Here is a 13,179-nt window from a genome sequence, read left to right as displayed (position 1 = left end):
AGTACAATCACCTGGACTGTGCATCCCCCCCCCCCACGGTCCACCACCCAGCTCCCTTCAGCCCCAGTGCCCACCTGTCCACTCCGGAGGGCACTGGCAATTGTAGGTGTTGACGCCATCTACACATGTCCCCCCGTTTAGGCAGCGGTTCCCTGGACAGTCATCCACATTCACTTCGCAGTTCTGGCCCTCGAACCCTAGCATGGGAGGAGGAGGCGAGTATTGACACTGTCGGCTGGCCTGCTGTTTTCCCACCCCTGCTGCCTCCCCCGAGAGCAGCTTCCTCACCAGGAAGGCAGGCACAGTCATAGGTGAGATCGCCATTCTGTCTACAGGTGCCTCCATTACGGCACGGTGAAGGAGCACAGGGCACTGCAGGGGTCTCACACAGCGGCCCCATGTAGCCAGCTGGGCACTGGCAGCGGAAAGAGCCAGGTGTGTTGAGGCATGTGCCACCGTGGTGGCAGGGACCTCCCCCCCGGCACTCATCCACGTCACTTCGACAGCTGCGGCCCTGGTAGCCAGGTGGGCAGGAACAGAGGTAGCGGCCATCAGGCCCCACTGAGCAGCGGGCCCCATGGGCACAGGGGCTGCTGAGGCAGGGGTCTGGCAGGGAGCAGTCAGGGCCTGGAGGGACCAAAATAGGGTGAGTTAGGTGGACCACATCCTTACTACCTCGGGGTCCCTTCCAGATCATCCCTTACCTCTGAACCCACGGGGACAGCGGCAGGAGAACCGGGCAGTGCCTGCTACCACTGAGCTCTGGCAGACACCACGACCAGCACAGGGGCCCGAATGGCAGGGATCTTCCAGCTGGCACCGCTCACCCACCCAGCCTGGTGGGCACCTGTAGGCAGAGACAGCTCAGTGGGGGCAGGAGATACACAGACATACACACAAGACAGGCAAGAAACACATTCACTCACGCAACATTCACTAAGTGCCTACTATGTTCTTAGCAATTGGAATACAGCAGCAAACACAATAAAATGGTCCCACCCTCTTGATGCTCACAGCTAGCTTGGGGGAAGAGAAGATATACAAATCACACGTTAGTATACAGCATGCCGGCAGGGGGTGGTGGGGGCATGATGGCCATGAAGGGCATGGTATAGTATAGAGTGGTGGCCCTAGGGAAGAAATGTCCACGTCCCAGAACCCGTGGCTGACATTATTTGGAAAAAGAGTCTTTGCAGATGTAACTAAGTGACACATCAAGATGAGATCATTCGCCCAGCTGGTGTGGCTCAGTGGTTGAGCTTCCACCTGTGAACCAGGAGGTCACGGTTCAATTCCGGGTCAGGGCACATGCCCGGTTGAGGGCTCAATTCCCAGTGGGGAGCATGCAGGAGGCAACTGATCGGTGATTTTACCTCCTCCTTGATGTTTCTATCTCTCCCTCTCCTTTCCTCTCTGAAATAAAAAATATATATATTTTTTAATAGTTTTTTAAAAAAGAGATGAGATCATCCTGGATTTTCCAGGTGGGCCCTACATCCAATGATAATGTTCTTTTAAGAGAAAGGCAGAGGGCGATTTGGGAGAAAGAAGAGAAGGCCCTGCAGAGCCAGAGACTGGAGTGGAGTGTTGCACCCACAAGCCAAGGAGAGCCCGGAGCTACTAGAAGGCGGCAGAGGCGGGAAGGACTCTCCCCGAAGGCCATTGGAGAACGGGTGGCTGGGTGGCTGCCAACACCAACACCGAGGTTTCAGACTTCTGGCCTCCAGAACTGTGAGAGTACATTTCTGTTGTTTTAAACCACTCCGTTTTGGGTAATTTGTCACAGCAACTACAGGAAACGGAAGCTAAGACACAAAATAAGGGGCACAGAGGAATGGGGGCAGGAGGGAGGAGGCCATGGGCTGTGTGGGGAAGGGTGCTCCAGGCAGAGAGAACTAGTCTCAGACTGCAGAAGACAAGCAGCCAGCACACAGACAGATCCGGGGACATACACAAACGTACCAACTCCACATGCTGCCTGGCAAATACTCAGACACCAGCCCACAGGCCCGGCCAGAGAGGGGCAACGTTCACATGGATAGACAGAAGGGCCCCACAAAACATCTACTCCCTTTCTGGGAACACAGACATCCCTTCTTTCCACTGGTGGGAGCGAGGTAGACACTAATAATGATGCCCTCTTTAGCGGAGGGGGAGCTGGGGAGTGAGGGGGGGGGTGTCCTTTAGCCCGCAGTCCCCACCCCAAAGCCAGCTGGACGGAGTGTGAGGGAAATGTGAAACCTGGAAAAGGGGTGGTCTTAGGACTGGAAATCTCCTGCCTGGTCAGAGGGAGGGGCCTGGAGAGGCTCGGGGACCCAGACCCCACCCCGACGCTGCCCACCCTCCTGCTGGTCCCTCCCTCTGGCTTGTTCCAGGCGCTTAGGGCTAAACTCAAGCAGCTGACTCAGTCCTCAGCGTCACCCACAAGATCCCCCCACCCCGGCCCCCAGCGAAACAGGTCGGGACATGGCCGGACAGGGGCGCAGGTGGTGTCCTGAGGGGAGAAGCCAGCTCCCAGCCCCCTCCTCAAAGGCCCGCAGGGCCAGGACAGCCACCACCACTGCGCGCCAGGAGGGGGCGCGCTGCACGGGGGGGGGGGGGGGGGGGGCGCCCCGGACTGCGGGTCCCACCCGCCAGGCAGGGCGCGGCTCGCGGCCCTCTCCCCGCGCCCCCGGCGGGTTCCCACGATCTGTGCCCCGCGCCCCTGCCGACCGGTCGGGCCGGTTCCAGCCTCCGCCCGTGCCCCGCCCCACGGCCTGGGTTTCGGGGGAGACCGAGGGGAGAGCTGTCTTGGGGGGGCAGGGGAGGCGAGGACTGGGAGACAGAGACAAGGGCTTAGAAGCCTACTTTGGGGGCAAGACTTGAGAGTCCGTGGGGGGGCGCCCCTGAAAGCACACTAATATTTGGGACGTGTAAGGAGACTGGGGGTGCGTGGGGAGTGGATCCCACAGCCCAGCTCTGGGGCCTGAGTCCGCTCCACTCCCGGGAATCCGGGCTCCGGGCGGCCACGCGCGCCGGTGATTCACCTGTCGAGGGGCGGGGCAGCCGCGGGCGCATTCACCTGTCGGCAGGATTCCAGGCGCGGAGCTCTACTGCGCAGGCGCCCGCCCGCGGCTCCACCTCCAGGTGAGTGGCTTCAGGTCTGCTCCCACTTTTCCCTGTTTTCACCTTTGCGGACTCCCAACCCGAAAAGGCCGCTCAGCCAGACTAAGCCTCCCCACCCAGATGGGCTCAAGTGGTCTCCATTCAAAGTGGGTGTATGCCTTCAAAGCGGCTCTCCTGGGTCTAAAGTCACATGTTGTTGAATACATGAGTAAACCAATGAATTAATGGCTACGGGATGAACTGCTCTTACTAAGGACAATATTACAAAAGGAACCAAGCATTTCCCCATAATCTTGAGAGGTTCCCCCTTATGGCACCTACTTCCTGTGTCCCTGCTGTTATTTATAACTAGAGGCCCAGTGCTCGAAATTGGTGCAAGGGGCTCCGCCCTTGCAGCCTTGCTGGCCCTAGAAGCCCTGGCTTCATCCGGAAGGTCCTCAGGGAGACGGTCCTTCTGCTGTTTGGTCTAATTAGCATATTAGCGCTTTATTATATAGGATGATAACCCCTATCGGCCCTCCTCACTAAAGACAGCCCAGAGAGGACAGCAATGAAGAAGACGAGGAAATCAAGGAGATGAGACCCAAGGTGAGCAGCCACAGCAAGGATGGTACCGGTACCGCTGCAACTTCCATTACCGATGCAATTGCCCAGAAAGCCCTAAGCCACAAGATGGCAGAGACAAAAGCCGCAGATCTACTGGCTGAGAGGCTGAGCATTCGTTGCTCCAGAGGCTAAACAGGCCAGGCTGAGTAAATACCATCTCTATCCAAAGTGTGACATCTGATTTAGTCATCCAGCAAGAAGAAATGAATATGAAATTCCAGCATTAAGAAATGAACATAAGATGGGAGCTGAAGACCTTCAGTGCTGGCTTTTTGCCCAATGACCAGATACGCATTTTTTACCTAAAGATGTCTCTTTTTGGTAATGACAAATATGGGTGTTTTGGGGTTTATTTTAGGTGGGTTTTTTTTTAAGCCTAGTTTTTCTCAATTCACCTATAAAAGTTTTTAAATTGTTTCATATCTGTTCAGGTTGTGTTTTTTAAGATCCTCATTTTTAGTTTGTAAATAAAGGTTTACAACTTTTTAAAAAAGTCAACAAACTGCAAGCACCTGTCAATAAAGCTCTTAAACAATAAAAATAAGCCCTATTTATTGAGCACTTGCTGTATGCCAAGCAGTATGCTGAGTTCATTGTATGAAGGATTTATTTAAATCTGTACAATCAACTCATAAATAAGGAACTGTTATTGCCCCAATTTGCAGATGCAACAACTGAGGCTCCGTGAGCTCAAAGCTCTTGCACAAGGTAACCCAGAACCCAGAATTTAAACTGAGCTATTTGCCTCTGCTCAGTTCTCTCCCAGCCTCTTCCCTACTCCCCCCAGCCCCCTGCCTTTCCCAAACTCTTGGGCTCCTTCCTGGAGACAAGCCCCTATTTCACAGATGCAGTGAGATTCAGAGAGAGGAAATGAGTAATCCAAGGTCACACAGCAATGAAGTGGCAGAGCTGGGCTGTATTACCGGCCTCCAGTGCCCCCACCTTGAAATCTTGAGCTAGGGGAGGGTACAGATGGTGTACCCTCCCAAGCCACTGCTATTGGTCCTTGAAGATTTGTTGATTAAATTATAACTACCGCCCTGACCGGTTTGGCTCAGTGGATAGAGCGTCGGCCTGCGGACTGAAGGGTCCCGGGTTCGATTCCGGTCAGGGGCATGTACCTTGGTTGTGAGCGCGTCCCCAGTCGGGGGTGTGCGGGAGGCAGCTGATCAATGTTTCTCTTTCATCGATGTTTCTTACTCTCTATCCCTCTCCCTTCCTCTCTGTAAAAAATCAATAAAATATATTGAAAAAAATTATAACTACCTCCATTAGGGGCTTTACATATGACCGCAGGCAGCTGAGAATTCTGTGAGGTTGGGATTACTGGGCTCATTTTCCAGAATAGGACACTGAGATTTAGAGTTAAGTCCCCGCCCTGGCCGGTGTGGCTCAGTTGGTTGAGTACCATCCCATGCACTGAAAGGTGTAAGGTCGCCAGTACAATTCCTGGTCAGGGCACATGCCCAGGTTGCAGGTTTGATTCCCGGTCCGGGTGCATGTGGGAGGCAACCAGTCCATGTTTCTGTCTCACATCAATGTTTTCCTCTCTCTCTCTCTCCCTCTCCCTTTCTCTCAAAAATCAATAAACATATTTAGAGAGAGAGAGAGAGAGAGAGAGAGAGAGAGAGAGAGAGAGAGTTGAAGTCCCAGCCAGTCTGTAGCATGATGTGGGATTTGAAGCCAGGGCAGGCAGACATCAGAGCTCCTGCTCTTAACCCTGCTGATTCCAGGAGAATCGAGAAGTTGCCCAAGCCACACATGTAGGAAGTAGTAGAGGCATTCACGGTGGACACAGAAGTAGGGGGGCAGGACAGACTGCGTCCCCACACAGGGCCCACGAATGGCTCTGAGCCAGGCACTCACAGGCAGGCAGCCTCCCGGGAGGACAGCTGGGTGCAGCGACCTCCGTTTGAACACGGGCTTCCGTCCAGGCAAGGGGGAGCTGTGTGGGGCGAACAGAGGTGGGCAGGTCAGCCAGGTGCCCAGGAAACCCAGCTCAGAGTGACAGCCCCCCTCCTTCCCTCTTCCAGGCAACAGCTGCACGGAGCTGGGGGTGTCTCTGAGGGTGCAGGGAGCCCCTCCATCTAAGGTTCCCACGGCTCCCCACCCTGGCCCCAGCTGTTGGGGCCGCAGCTGTCCCTGCCAGCTTGAGCCCTGGGAACCACAAGGCAGGGTCGGACAAGAGGAGGTGCTGACTTGTGCCAGATGTGGGGGCTGAGGAAGTGGCCAAAATGGGGGGTGCAGAGGCAGGAAGTGAGGGTGCTGAGCATTGAAGGGAGGTCTGAGGCTGTGTACCCAGATCCTGGGGTGATGGAGGGGGCAGCGGCAGGGGGTCCTGGGCCATGGCTCCCTCTCTTCCAGTGACGCTGGGAATCTTCTCCAGCTGTGCAGCCCTGTGCAGCGGCTCTGGGGAGAGAGGCCAGGGCATGTACCCCAGGCGTAGCCAGCATTGGGTGTTGCAGGGTGTGTGTTGAAGGGAGGGGCAGCTGGCCCCAGACATGTACTGCCCTGTCCAGCATCCCCAACCCTGAGGGCTGTGTCCCTCTGGGGTGTGGCACGGTCTAACTGTCCTGCCAGACGGGTCTGGGGCATGGCTGGGTGTGAGCCAGTGGAGAATTGTGTGTGCTGGCAGGTGTGGAGCCACCGTGTTCGTGTGTGTGTCACAGAGATAGAAAGATGGAGGGAGATAGAGAAAAACAGAGGCAGATATAAAAAAAGGAAACGAGAAGCAGGCAGCACAGAGAGATCAGACAGAGAAGTAGAGAGACAGAGAGATAGAAAAGGAGACACCGTAGAGACAGGAGTTAAGGGAGACATGAGCATGGGCCAATATGGCATATGGCTTCCGAGGAAGGGGACAAGCAGGGACAGGACACTATCACCCCATAGGGGGCTGATGGGTGTTTGCAAACTCACACTGGGGGCCATGAGACCCAGCCTGAGGGCCTCTCTCAGCTGTGGGATCTGTGAGCCACACATGTGTACGTGATGTGCGTGGGTGTTCAGACGTGTGTGCCATATGTGTGCAGGCTGGGTCTGTTGTGTATTTGGTGTCTGTGTGTGTACGTGTGGCTGTGCATAGGTTGGATGTGCCCATCTGCACGTGTGAGCTGGGCATGCCCTTGGATCTGTGTGGGTATGTGTCTGGGTGTGTGAAGACAGCATGTGCAAGGCCTTGGGCCGGTGTGCACACTTTGTGTGAATACGTGTGATTAGATTTGTGCATCAGTGTGTGAGCTGTGTGTGCCTGGGTATGTCTTGTGTGAGCTGGGGGGGGGGGGTGTCTGGGGGTGTACTCTGTGTGTGCACATCTACATCTCGATATGTGTGACCCAGGGCTGTGTGTGCCTGCGAGTGTGTGACAGACAGACCATGTGGGTGCCCGCTGGCCTGGCGGGGGCGGCAGCTCTTGCCCGGTCCTGCCCGGAGCGGGTGGGGGCAGGATGGGAGGTGGGGGTGGTGTATGCGCTTGGGAGGCCTTCATGCGCTTCCACCCCGCCGCCCAGAACCCATCCCCACAGAGGCGCCCCCGGACCCTCAGCCAGGCTGCTGGGCCCGCGTCCCTCCTCCGCCCGCCCGGCCTCCCTTGGGGGGGGGGGGGATGCGCCCCCACAGCCCCCGCTCGGCCCCGCCGCCCATCCCGCTTTGTCTGGCAAATAAAGCGCGAGGCCGGCCGGGGGGAGGGGGTGTCTAGACGCCGCGGCCATTGTCCCAAGCGAGGGAGGGGAAAATGTGGAGGGGGAGGGGCGGGGGGCCCCGGCCGGCTGGGGAGGGGCTCGGGCTGCAAGGTCCGGGCGCTGAAGTCGAAGAGGAGCACGTGGGCTCGCCCCCCCACCCCCACCCCCGCCCTCCCTTCCCAGGGCGGGGACCGGGTCCGGGCCGCCGGATCCCGACGGCTGGGGGAGGGAGCGGGGCCGGGGCCGGGGCCGGGGAGGGGGCGCGGGTGCCCCAACGACTCCGGCTCCCGCGGCCGCTCCGGCTCCGGGTTTTGCCGTGCTCCGGCCTGGGAAGTTTCCTCCGAGCTCGGAGCTGCGAGAACTTCGCGCCCCCTCCCCGCCCTCCGACCCCCGCCCCGCGGGTCTGAGAGTTGGGGGTGGGGGTGGGGTGGGGCTTTTGTACGAGGGGTCCCCGCCCTGGGGGCACTTGAGCTCCAGTCGTGACCTTCCCAGGACTCCGGATGAGCGTGGGTGGAGAGGGAGCCCCAGATTCTGGGTCCCCCGCCCCCAATTTTGAGTCCCTGGTCCCCGCACCTCGAGCTCCCAGTCCCGGACTTCTGGGTCTCTATATCCCCAGCCCCGATCGCTCCTGGGCCCCTGTGCCTTGGGCCTCTGGGGTTCCCCGTCCCCCAATTCTGAGTACCTGTCCCCCGGGGCTGGCACGCAGTCTGGGCTCCAGCGCCCCTGCGCCTGCCCCTGCTCTGGTCCTGGGCTTCCAGGGTCCCCCACCAGCACCAGACTTGGGGGTCCTTGCACTCCGCTCTCCTCCCTTCCTCCCCCCATTCGTTCCACCCTCGGGTCCCGGCCCCTCACCTGCAGCCCCGGGTCCCGCTAGCAGCAGCAATAGCAGCGGCGCCCGCACGGACGGCGGCGGCATCAGGCCGCGGCGGCGGACCCGGGTCCCCGGCCCCATGGCGGCCCGCCGCGACCCTCCCTCCTCCCTCCTCCCTCCTTCCCTCGGCTCCGGGCGCGTCCCGGGCCAGCCTCAGCGCCGCCAACTTCGCCGAAGTGAGGCTGTCGGGCCGCCCCGCCCCCAGCCCCGGCGGTTCGCCCCGCCCCGGGGCCAGCCCCGCGCTCCCCGCCCCTCGCCCGGCCTCCCAGGGTCCCTGCGCACCCTCCACCCATCCACACAGCGTGGGACCCGCGGACCCTCAGAAACTCAGGCCGGCCACGCGGGGAGATGCGGGGCCAACCCACCCGCAGGGGCAGACATCCCAGCCTGGTGATCATCTCTGCTCCCCACACACCCAGAGCCAGAGACACGCAGGGCCCGGACACAAGCACAGACCCCCCAGACACCCCGACACCGAGACCAGGCGGGTCCCGAGAGGCTCAGGAGCACACAGCCACCAGGCACAAATGCAGACACATGCACCGAACTTCACCGGGACTTTAAACCTCCAACGCTGGAAAACCTGAAACTCAGGCCCAGCCAAGCCTTGAGCCTGGGGCCGTTGGCAGCCTCAGACCTCAGACACCAGCTAAGAGGAGTCTCATGAATAACGGCAAAGGTGCACATACACACTCCTAACAGCCTCACACTCCTAACAGCCTTCCGCTCCACAACCCTGTGTGAGCCCCAGCGGTGACTCCCGTCCCACCCGTACCCCACGCAGCTCTGCCACTCAATTCCATCAACTGACTTTTCCAAAATGTCTCCACGGTGAGAAAGGGGACCCCTGAAAGGCCACCCGCCCAGCCCTGGAGGAGCTGTCATTCTGCAGAAGAAAGAGCCAGACACAGATGCACCCAGCACTGTGGGCTCGGGGCTGGGACAGAGGAAGGGGCAGGGTCCGGGGAGGGCTGGTGAGGGTTCTGCCTGGAGCGTGGGTTCCTTATTTCTTCATTCGTTAATTCAGCAGGTAGGTCTAAAGCTCCAGCTCTCTGTCTGGCTGTGTTCCGGAGGCCGGGTGCACCTTTTACCTCCAGAGAGGACTTCCCAGAGGAGGATCCGGTGAGGCTCAGCCTGCATGAACTGAAGGAATGACGCTCCAGCAGAGGGACAGTCCTACATCCGGAGAAGGGGGCAGAGTCCTGAGGGAGAATGGGCAGGCCCGGGGTGGGGCTGGCCATGAGGAGGAGACAGAGGTCAGGCTGGCCCCCTGCTATCTGGCTTGGTGATGAGGCTGCAGGGAGGAAGAATGGATTGAGGGTGAGGTGTTAATCTGAGGAGCTTGAGGACCACGCAAAAGGCAGCTGAAAGTCGGGGCTGAGCATACAGGAGTCCTGACATGGGCACCCCTGAGATCTTTGGGCAATTTTAAGACGTTTTCTTTTCTTTTTAAAAAAAATTAATTTGAGAGAAAGAAAGGAAGGGAGAAGAGGAGAGAGAGAGAGAGAGAGAGAGAGAGAGAGAGAGAGAGAGAGATGAGAGAGAAACATTCACCAGCCACCTTCTGCATATCCCCTACTGGGGATCAAGCCCACAACCTGGGCATGTGTCCAGAATCAAACCGGTGACCACTTGGTTCGTGGGACCATATTCAACCAATTGAGCCAGGCCTAAACCTTTTTCTTTTACAATATTTTTAAATGCACAATAATACAATTTCCATATGCCCTTGGTCCATATTTACCCACACTTTGCCACATTTGCTTTATGATTACATATATACTCCCTAAAAGCAAGGGCACTCTCTTATCTAAACACAGCAGTTTCCCCCTCAGCCCATATCCAAAGTTTTCTGTTGCCCCAACAATATCTCTGTAGCATGTGTCTTTGCTGGTCCAGGATCTAATCTCTGATGATGTGTTGCATTTAATTGTTATGTTTCTTTTCTTTTTACTGATTTTAGAGAGGAAGGGAGAGGAAGAGAGAGAGAGAGAAACATCAATGATGTGAGAGAATCGCTGATCGGCTGCCCCCTGCATGCCTCCTACTGGGGATCTAGCCCGCAACCCAAGCATATGCCCTGACCGGGAATCCAACAGTGACCTCCTGGTTCATAGGTCAACACTCAACCAGAGCCACACTAGCCAGGTTGTTTCTTTCTTTTTTTTTTTTTAATACATTTTTATTGATTTTTTTACAGAGAGGAAGGGAGAGGGATAGAGAGTTAGAAACATCAATCAGCTGCCTCCTGCACACCCCCTACTGGGGATGTGCCCGCAACCAAGGCACATGCCCTTGACCAGATCCAAACTTGGGACCCTTCCGTCCACAGGCAGATGCTCTGTCCACTGAGCCAAACCGGTGAGGGCGTCGCGGGTTGTTTCTTGTTGTCCTTTCGTCTGAATTGGTTCCTCAGCCTTTCTGTGTCTTCCACAATGCCGGGGTCCAACCCCAGCAGGTCCAGGGGTCCCCAAAGGTGTGGACGGAGTTGGCGAAGAAGGAAGGACCATGGAGGCAGCGTTCAGTTGATCAGCATAGTAAGGTTCTCCAGCCAGGCTCCAGCCAGGCTCTCCAGCCAGGCTCCGCCTCCAGGCTCCGAGGCCAGTCCCTGTCCAGGATCCTCCGGCATGCTCTCTCCAGCGAAGTTCTTCTGTCTCTAGAGAACGTTCTGTGTAGGTTCTGTGCCTAGGCTCTGTCTCTCTTGGTCCTGTCTTCCAAGCCCTGTGTTCTCAGTTCTGTGTTCTAAGTTCTGTGTCTTTCTGTCTTCTGAATTCTGTCTGTTGTTGTCTTGTTGCATCTGTATTTATACCAGTTGATTCCAATCCTATCAATCTCTATTCCAAAGGTTAGGGCGTTTCTTATCTCCATTCCAGGGAGTAAAGATTATGTAGCTTAAGCATGATTGTTCATAGTTAAAGTGATTAATTACCCGCCTGGCACTTAGTTGAGGGGTTTTATTCCCTCCCTAACTTCAGGGGAAAATCCCTACCTGGGGATTCAACCTTTCTCGGAGAGGTGACCTTGGTTAAAACACAGCGCCAAGAAGGTGAGCAAACATATTAAGAACCGTATGCCATATATGCCAAGTCCCTTGAAACAGCAAGGATGGACCGGCTCCCGGCACCACAACGCTGACATTTCTGGAGAGTCGCTAGGCCTTCTGGTTGCCCTGGACGAGGTCAGGTTGTGTGTCTGGCAGCATGGCTGGTCCTCCCCAGTGCATCGGTGCAGCGGATCAGGAGGCACCTGACACGAGTTCCCAGCGTTGCTGATGTTAAACTTGGATCACCAGAGTGAAGTTGGCCAAATTTCCTTATTGTAAAAGTACCATTTTCTTCCTACCCCCCTCCCCCATAATAAATATATGTCAATATCGGATGGGGAGACACTTTGAGACTGTGTGAATATCCTGGTGCCCATCAAACTTTCATTCACTGCTTTTGGCAGTTGTTAATAATTTCCTCTGGTGATTTTTTTTTTTTAATTGAAGCAAAATTTGCATAACATAACGTTAAACACATCTTTTTATTAATTTTTTTCAAATATCTCTTTATTAATTTCAGAGAGAGAGAGAGAGAAACATTAATGATGAGAGAATCACTGATTGGCTGCCTCCTGCACACCCCCCACTGGGGATGATGCCCACAACCTGGGCATGTGCCCTGACTGGGAATTGAACCGTGATCTCCTGGTGAACCAGGCCAGTCAACACCAGTTTCCTTTTTAAAGTGTATAGTTCAGCCAAAACCGGTTTGGCTCGGTGGATAGAGCGTCGGGCTGCGGACTGAAGGGTCCCAGGTTCGATTCCGGTCAAGGGCATGTACCTGGGTTGCGGGCACATCCCCAGTAGGAGATGTGCTGGAGGCAGCTGATCGATGTTTCTCTCTCATCGATGTTTCTAACTCTCTATCTCTCTCCCTTCCTCTCTGTAAAAAATCAATAAAATATATTTAAAAAAAAATAAAATAAATAAAGTGTATAGTTCAGTGGCATTCAATGCAGCCATCACCTCTATCTTGTTCCAAAACATTTTCATCACCCCTAAAGGAGACCCCATGTCTATTGGCAGTTGCTCCCCATTCCTCCTCCCCCAGCCCCTGGCAACCACTCTTCTGCTCTCTGTCCCTATGACGGTGCCTGCTCTGGACATTTCATCTGATGGAATCATAAACCGTGTGGCCTCTGTGTCTGGCTCCTTCACTCAGCATCATGTTTGCAAGTTCATTCACATTGTAGTGTGTGTCAGTGCTTCGGTCCCTCTTATGGCTGAGTAATATTACACTAAATGGCTACACCACACATTGCTTACTCATTCATCCACGAATACTATGGATGGTTTTTAAACACAGGAAGAGGAAGATGTGAAGAAGGCAGAGAAGTACCATTAGACAGAAAGGAGAAGCATGAAAAGCCAAGGGTGAAAGTTGAATGACTAACCCGAGCCTGGCATCAGAGATGACCCACAACCCCATCATCTGAGAGGGGTGTATGCCCATCTTATGGTGACTTGCTGGAGGCTTCTAGAGGAAGCGCTGAGATTGGAACCCAGGTCTGAGTGACTCCAGGCCACACGGAAAGTGAGGGATTGGGAACTGGGAAGAGAAAAAGACTGAAGTTACACAAGAGGGGGCACAGTATGACTCACAAGGAGTGTGCTGAGTCAATAGGCCCGCGGGCCAGGCCCAGCTTGAGTCCTCCCCATGCCTATCACCCAGGAGAAAACCTAAGTCCCCCACCCTGTGGTTGGGGGCCTGGCCTTCTCTGGCCCGTCCTGCCCCTGCTTATCATTAGACTGAGCCAGACTTCACCCTCACCCAGCAGGACTTGTACTCTCCTGGCCTTTGCCCTCTGCCTGGGATCCCCGTCGGACAGGGACCCTTTTGCTTCCTTCCTAAGCAGGAACTCACAGGAAATGTG

General features: G+C 56.0%; 1 protein-coding gene across 4 annotated transcripts in view; it reads right to left on the bottom strand.

The window, feature by feature from the left end:
- NOTCH3 (notch receptor 3) overlaps positions 1–8,427 on the bottom strand; it is a 46,886-nt gene extending 38,459 nt beyond the window's left edge. For 3 of the 4 annotated variants that reach the window (XM_059696474.1, XM_059696472.1, XM_059696475.1), the window contains exons 1-6: positions 8,244–8,427; positions 6,010–6,120; positions 5,578–5,656; positions 705–847; positions 289–627; positions 75–197 (exon numbers count right to left, since the gene is read on the bottom strand). In XM_059696474.1, coding sequence (XP_059552457.1) covers positions 75–197; positions 289–627; positions 705–847; positions 5,578–5,656; positions 6,010–6,120; positions 8,244–8,343 — 895 coding nt within the window. In that variant the 5' untranslated portion in view covers positions 8,344–8,427. The remainder of the gene's footprint in view (positions 1–74; positions 198–288; positions 628–704; positions 848–5,577; positions 5,657–6,009; positions 6,121–8,243) is intronic. The other variant, XM_059696473.1, reaches the window with a different exon arrangement.
- Between the last annotated feature and the right edge of the window lie 4,752 nt (positions 8,428–13,179).

The sequence above is a fragment of the Myotis daubentonii genome, chromosome 5 (genome assembly GCF_963259705.1).
Source record: "Myotis daubentonii chromosome 5, mMyoDau2.1, whole genome shotgun sequence".
Lineage (NCBI taxonomy): Eukaryota > Metazoa > Chordata > Mammalia > Chiroptera > Vespertilionidae > Myotis > Myotis daubentonii.
This window is presented reverse-complemented; position numbering and strand designations above follow the sequence as displayed.